The sequence below is a fragment of the Propithecus coquereli genome, unplaced genomic scaffold, assembly GCF_000956105.1.
Source record: "Propithecus coquereli isolate 6110/MARCELLA unplaced genomic scaffold, Pcoq_1.0 Scaffold18, whole genome shotgun sequence".
Classification (NCBI taxonomy): Eukaryota; Metazoa; Chordata; class Mammalia; order Primates; family Indriidae; genus Propithecus; species Propithecus coquereli.
This window is the reverse complement of record NW_012142745.1, coordinates 9,589,276-9,597,031: the sequence shown is the minus strand read 5'-3', so window position 1 is coordinate 9,597,031 and position 7,756 is coordinate 9,589,276. Positions and strand designations below refer to the sequence as shown.

Below are 7,756 nucleotides of genomic sequence, written 5' to 3'. Positions count from 1 at the left end.
AGGCTTCACACCCCCAGCTCTTCCACACCTTTCCTTTCACCGTGACTCTAGCTGAGGTGTCACCATTTCTCACCTTACTCGTGGCAGTTGTCTCTGGTATCTCTGCGCCCCATCTGCCTCACCTCCCCTTCCTGTGCCACATGGAGACCACACCTGCTTTGACCTTTGCAGTGGTTCTCCGGTGCTCCCGTGGTCAAGCTCAAACCACTACACTTAGTTGAGGTAACAGTTTTACTTAATCTGCAGCTACTCCGCCTCTACCCCCACCCCTTGCATACTTTCCACTTTATCCAGTGTTGCTCAGTGGTGGCGTGACCAGCGGTCTGAGTGGGACAATTCATTGTGCGGACCTGTCCTGTGCGTTCCAGTAGGTTTGGCATCCCTGCCTCCTGCCCACTGAATGCCTGCAGTACACCACCCTCAGACACTGTGACAACTAAACATGCCCCCAGATATTTCCCAATACTCCTTGCTGCCCCTTTTCCAACTGGCTATCTCCTCCTGGTCCTTCATACCTCAAGTATTGGGCTCAAGTTTAAGAAATTGCCATCTTTTTAGGTCAAGAGGATCAAATATTGGCTGGTTAAAATGATTCAACTAGGTATTATTTCTTCTGCAAGCCCTCGCTAATGATGCCCGATAGCACCCCGTGAGTTTCTTGATTAAAGTTCTTACCGCCATGTGTTGTCATCGCTGGTGTGCCTGTCATTCCTTCCTCTTGCAGCATCACTCAGCCCTAATTATCTAGAAGCAGGTGACCAAGTCTTAAATCACTTTATCTGTCTAGCACTTGGCACTGTGCCTGACACATATTAGGTAACTTAACCTATGTTTGACGAATCAATGAACAGGATATTGAGCATACTTTCCCTGATGACTCAGTGTTACTATTTCTGGGCACAGAGATGCCTTTGGGGCATGTTGAGCCTCTTACTCTTTTTTGGCTCTACGTCAATGACCCATCACTGCCCTGCTTTACGGATTTACGTGTCTGAACTTTGCATCTTATCATCAGGGTGCCCACCTCCAGAGACCCTTCGTGTCCTTCCGAATCTGAGGCAGACTGTCTGGAGTGCTGGATGGAGGCATCTGGGAACTGTGGTGCATGAATGTTGTGACAGTAACTCCGCTGGTTCAGGTTTTTTCATCCTACGGCTGGACTCTTGCTAGATTTCACACATCTGAAGCCTCCCCTCGGGTTGGAGTGAAGTTGTCGATTTCTAAGAACACTTTGAGTAGTCATTTTCCTTTTGGAAACTGCTTAAAGATGACTCAGGAGGACTTAGTAGAGAAATGTCCCTATGTTCAGATTACTGTCCCTGGGACCCCGGTGGTGACAGTGGTGTACTAAGTGATTTCTCAAGGTATTTTCTAAATGCTTATTGTGTCCCTGTAGTAACAAAGTATATTGCACACTTTTTTATTTTAGAAAAAGTTTTTTATCAATAATCACTGGGCTATAGATCTCAGGTATAGGATATATTTTTTTTAATTTGGATGACTTTAAACACATACAAAAAAGAAACCCCAATCTTTCCATTATACTTCAGATAGAATCAAGTTCAGGACCATGAGGAGCAGAGATAGGGGGAACAGACAGACAGAAGTAGATGGAGAATGTAATTTTTCAGAAAATTTTTATATTTTCTGTGCCTTTAAATGTTTTCAATACGCGTCACAATAAATGATATATGACTCAATCAACAAACAACATTTTCATTCTTTTATTTTTGATATTTGTTTCATCGTCATTTTTCTCTTTTATAATTACAACAATGTAAGAGATAAAACTATATAAACAGAAGAATGTTAAATAGCTTTTTAAAAAAAAATAGCTGTTGCTTACAAGACAGCCCATATGATCTTATCCCCCCAAACATAATTCTATACCTTGCACTAAACCAAATAGCTTATAGGAAATTCGTATTAAATAGCTAAACACAGACAATGTACAGCTATAAATAATTTAACATAAAATAGAGTGTGACTTCAAGGAGATGCTTAAACAAAGCAAACTATGATGCAATATGAATCAACTTCACTAATTGGACAAGTCCAATGAGGCGCAAATCAGAGAAGTGCTAAACCCTCAACGGTGTGCAAATGAAACCTCCAACCCCAGCTAGGTTCTTCTTCTTCTTGGGCTGTGTCCAATTCCATTCCAGAAGAGCATGAGTTTTTACATCCTCTTGACTCTTTGGCTGTAAAAGTAAAAAAGAAGGAAAGTGTAAGCAGAGACAAAGTGACTGGATGGTGAGAATGGCTTTGGTACCTAAAAGTTGCTTCACATGTCCTTAATCTCATCTCTGGAGGCCAAGCAGCTCACTCCATATGAGGAAATTGAGGTTTACAGAGGATGGACCTTGCCCAGCATAACTCAGCTAGTTAATGACAGAGACTGGATGTGAACACTTATCTTGTATTTCCAAGTTCAGTGTTTATGGCACACTGGTGTTAGTTGCTTTCTGTTCATTTATAAAATATTACTCTCTCTTATCATCATTGTAATCAGAACCACTGATCTCTTTTTAACTAATGTTTATTTTTCAGTTTTTGACGAACAACCAAACATCAGGTAGTCTTTAAATTATGTGAATAGGTGGCATTTTTGTAATAAGAATCAAGCAGCTAATGACTATCTAATGTGTAGGGAAATCTAATACTTCATGTGAAAAATCACTAAAATCATTAAAATAATAGCGATGATCTATAAATAGAAAGATATTCATTTTTTATTTTCATGGTCCAATTCGAATTTCCCCTTTAAAAATTCTACAACGCTTAGACAAAAAACAAAACAAAAAACCTAGCAAGCCTATGGTCCACCACCTTGCACACTCCTCTTTCCTCAAACATTTGGAGAGAGGTTAATGGATCATCAGTGTTCCATACCTGAGGATACGCACAGCTTGTTTCACCCAAATCTTCTTTGGATCTGCACACACAGCTAATCTTTTCTTTGTGTAAAAGCTGAAAAATCAGAAAATTGGATTTGTGTTTAATGAGCTTTTAAATTTTTTTTTCACAAAACATGCAATGGAAATTTTATATTCTAGTTGATTGCTCTACATGCTAAACATTTCAGCTAAAGAGGTGAAATAAAATGCAAAAAAAAAATACTTCTGATAAAGCTTAATGCAAAATGAAAGTGATTCTCCCTTTCTCTTCAGTATAACAAATGATTGTACAATGGCAGGAAGATAAAGTCCCAGAAATGTCATACAATTTTGCTGCTGGTGGTTACATGAAATATGTATGCATCTAACCAATAACTTACATAATTCCAAAATATAATATCCTATATGAATCAAGAATATTATATGTGACAGTACAAATTAGTCTGAGATTTTACTGTCAGCCCCAGCAATTTTCTGTAGAAGATGCTCATTTCAAAATATATGTCTTCCATATATTCCTGAGATAGCATTTTAATAACCTATAAGTTTATCTTAGAAAGTGGTTTTTGCCTGTGCTACGTTCCTTTTTACAAAAATAACTAAGCTTTTGCATTGTCCCAGTTCTATTTACAGTGAACTTTGAAGTAAATATGTATTATGAAAACAAAGCTCTCTTTGCCACATCAGTTATTTCTTAATGAAACTAGAAAAAGTAAAACATTTTCATACCTGAAATTCCCATGCATTCATGATACAATTGAATTAAAATCAATTAATAACTTACATGATAGCGTTGATGTCACAAGCTTCGTTGGCCAGCTGCTGTGTGAAGCCCACAATAAATTTATGAGGAAGGATATGTTCTGTATATCGGAGGCAGCAGTCAAAGTTGCTTGCTGCTAAAAGGGAAATGAAAGGTATTGAGTCCGTATGAATGAACTTATCCTGTGATTGCTATTACAAAACTACCAGAAATTGCGAAAAATCTAGTAAATTTAATCTACGTGGTAAATAAAGTACTTAGTGGAAGAGTTTCAATATCTTTGACACCTGTATAAGGTCTTTGAGATTCATTTTAACATAGTTTCCAGTCCTCTTAAAAAATAGTTTGTGCGCTGGGAAGTTTTGATTCAATAACAGTTCATAAACACGTGACTTCTCATAAGTGGAATATCTTTGGTAGGAAACACAAATTGACAATATTTCATTTCAGTTTACTATAATCACTCATTACTATAATCACCTCACCACTTGAAGAAACTCTTACAGAAAACCCTCCAATTCAGAAAGTGAATAAATTGGCAGATTTTAATTTATTATTTGTCTACTGAGAATCGAGAAGTGGGGTTACAAAGGAAAATGTCATTCATAGGAACTAAAGCACTCTGAAATTGTAATATTAGTTAACAGGAATGTTTAATTTTGTTTGTAAAAGTTCAACATGTGCATTTTCAGGAATGCATCTCTTGCTGCAAGTAATGTACTCTTCAGTAACAACACAATGTTTGGACACGCCCCTGAGTTAAATTACAACCTGCTGTAAAGCAAGGGACTAATATTATCTCAAAGTTGGCAAGCAATGTCCCCAAGACCTTGTGAGGACAATGAGATCAGGTGCCAAACTTTACTAAAACTAATTAATTGGGAGGTAAGAAAGTTGGAGAAGTGGGACTATCCTCTACATTTCAGAATGATCCCATTTATTGGTAATGTTACACAATTTACATCATGCCCAGAAACAGCATTTTGGCTTTCTCCTGAAGTTTAAGGGTCTTTAAGAGCCCACCACTTCCCAAATCTGCTAGGATTGACAGCAGAGGTAAGCCTGATTGGCAGCATTAACCCTTCTCTCCTCCACTCACCAATGAGCTGACAACTCCCATCATTCCCTCCTATATACTTTCTTACAGGCTTCCATCCCTTACAGATCCCCAGTTGAGCTCAAGATTTAGAGGAAAATGAAAATTGCTCTTCCTCCTGTGGTAGCAGAAAGAACAACACCTACCATCTGTTTTACTGCAGAGGTGGAGCAGCAGCACTGTCATCAAAGCAGCCAGGAGCAAACTCTTGCTACTGCACATCATTTTCAGCTCGAAGAGTAGATCTGCTCAGTGTTGGGTACCCAGTTCTTTGGGAGTGCTGTTGTGTTAGTGATAGCAGTGAGTGATAGCAGCCTAGGATGGCTCTACTTATAGCAAAATTGGGAATGTACACAGAAGGCGTGTTCTCACATGGGGTTTTCCCCATTGATCAACCTGCCCCATCATGTCATCACAAATAAAACCCACAAGGAAAACTTCCTGCCTTTCCCTGATGTTGGGAAGGTGTGAAGGTCAAGGCAGGGGTGGGGGCATTGAGAACGGAAGAATACTGTTAAATCCTTTGGATTTGCAAAGAGGAAAAGCAACTCAGCCCTGTGATCCAGAAAAGGATTCTGTCCAATTTTAATTTAATCTCTTTTGTTTCTGAAAATAGAGCATTAATAGTGATACAAAGGTCAGCCCCACACAGGAACATTCCAGCACTCCTATTGTTACCCATTATTTGCTTTCCAGAGCTGGTCAGGGAGGGGAAGGATGAGGAGAGATGCCAGGCATACTCAAGCACACATTTACAATTGTGTGGTTGATATTCACCTGTCACAAAGACCCTGAATTTCTAGACTAGCATTCAGAGCAGGGAATATAACAATGCTATAGTAGTGTGCCCAATTATAGTGAAAAATACCAATTCTTAAGTATGACTCAAGCTTCAGCTTCACCTTGATTTGATGCCAACTCTTCTAAGATCTTATTCATTTATATCACTGTAATCAATATTGAAGCCCAGAAAATAATCCCAACCTGCCTGTAACTCTTCATGATGATGTGCTTACATAACTGAATACAGAGCCTCAGAAGGGTTAAAGGAAAAAAAAAATCTATCAATGGTAGTTAATCAGCAAAACAAATGCCAAATAATAGTAATAATGATAATAATGTAATGTAAATCCCTAACCTAAGGTGGTATAATAAGAACTGTTCACTAGACCCAAAAAAGTAGAAAGCAGAAGGATCAAAAAAGATTTACCAAATGGTAAACAAAAGAGAACTGTAGTTTCAATGACTGTATCAGACAAAATAAATTTTAAAACAAAAAAAAGTTATTAAAGATAAAGAGGAACTTTTATAATTATAAAGGAAAAATTTATTAGGAAGATATAAAAATTATATATATATATACACCTAACAACAACTCCCCAAAATACATAAAGCAAAAAAACTGACAGAATTGAAGACAGGAATATAAAATTCAACAATAGAAATTGAAAGTTTTAATACCACACTTTCAATAACTAATATTAATAGAAAAACCAGACATAAGATTCACAAGAAATAGGAGACTTGAACAACACTATGAAACAACTAGACTTAACAAGACATCTGTAGAATACTCCACCCAACAACAACAGAATAGGCATTCTTCTCAAGTGCAAATGCAACAGTTTCCAGGATAAATCATATGCTAGGCCATAGAACAAGTCTCAATAAATCTGAAAGGATTGAAATCAGATAAAGTATATTTTTAAACTATAATGAAATTAAATCAGAAATAAATAACAGAAGGGAATTTGGGAAATGCACAAATATGTGAAAATTAAACAAGACCCTCCTAAATAACCAATGTGTCAAAGAAAAAAAATCACTAAGGAAAGTAGGAAAAACTTTGAGATGAATGAAAACAAAAATGCAACACACCAAAACTTATACTAACATCTATATGCCAATAAATTTGATGACATAGATGAAAGGTGCAATTATCAACCCTGATTCAAGAAGAAAATAGAAAATTTAAATACATCTATAACATGTAAAGATGTCAAATAGGGAACTAAAAAATTTTACACAAAGAAAATCCCAGTAGCAGATCACTTCACTGGTAAATTCTACCAAATATTCAAAGAAGAATTAATACCAATCCTTCACAAACTATTCCTAAAAGTAGAAGAGAGAACACTCTTCAACTCATTCTATAAGGAAAGCATTATACTGATACCAAAATATAATAAAGATATCACATGAAAAGAAAACTACAGAGCAATATCCCTTATAAATACAAACACAAAAATCCTCAAGAAAATGCTAGCAAACTGCATCTAACAGCATGTAAAAAGGATCATACACCATAACCAGTGGGGTTTATTCCGGAAGATATAATACAATATATTAATAGATTAAAAATCAAAAACCACATGAAAAGCAATTGACAAAATCCAACACCTTCTCATGATAAAAACACTCAACAAACTAGGAACAATAGAGAACTTCCTCAACTAGGTAAAGATTATCTAAGAACACTTCACAGCTAATATCATACTAAATGTTGAAAGATTTAATGTGTCCCCCTGAGATCAAGAACAAGACAAGGATGTCTGCTTTCACCACTTCTATTCAACATAACTCCTAGTAGAATCCCACCCAGCTTCTTTGCAGAAATGGAAAAGCCAATACTTTTCCATAAATTCATATGGAATTGCAAGGGACCCTGAATAGCCAAAATGATCTTGACAAGGAAGAATAAAGTTGGAGGATTTGATTTCATAACTTACTATAAAACTACACTAATCAAGACATGTGGTACTGGAATAAGAGTAGACTTATAGATCAATGACATAATTGATTGAGAAATAAATCCCCATGTTTATGGTTAACTTAATTTTATTAGAGTGGCAAGACCATTCAAAGGGGGAGAGAACATTCTTTGTAAAAAATGATGTTGGAATCACTGTATATTCTCATGCAAAAGAATGAAGTTAGACCCTTACCTCACACCATATACAAAAATTAATTCAAAATAGATCATAGACCTAAATATAAGAG

General features: G+C 36.6%; 1 protein-coding gene across 2 annotated transcripts; it reads right to left on the bottom strand.

The window, feature by feature from the left end:
- Nucleotides 1-1,787: 1,787 nt before the first annotated feature.
- On the bottom strand, nucleotides 1,788-5,046 carry CCL20 (chemokine (C-C motif) ligand 20). 2 transcript variants are annotated; one of them, XM_012642501.1, is made up of 4 exons: nucleotides 4,903-5,046; nucleotides 3,682-3,796; nucleotides 2,893-2,970; nucleotides 1,788-2,201 (listed from the first exon to the last, which is right to left on the bottom strand). In XM_012642501.1, exons 1-4 carry the CDS (start codon nucleotides 4,979-4,981, stop codon nucleotides 2,180-2,182), a joined length of 294 nt encoding a protein of 97 aa, XP_012497955.1. In that variant the 5' UTR covers nucleotides 4,982-5,046; the 3' UTR covers nucleotides 1,788-2,179. The 2 variants fall into 2 exon arrangements, with proteins under 2 accessions (XP_012497955.1, XP_012497956.1); XM_012642502.1 differs by having other exon boundaries at nucleotides 3,682-3,793.
- Between the last annotated feature and the right edge of the window lie 2,710 nt (nucleotides 5,047-7,756).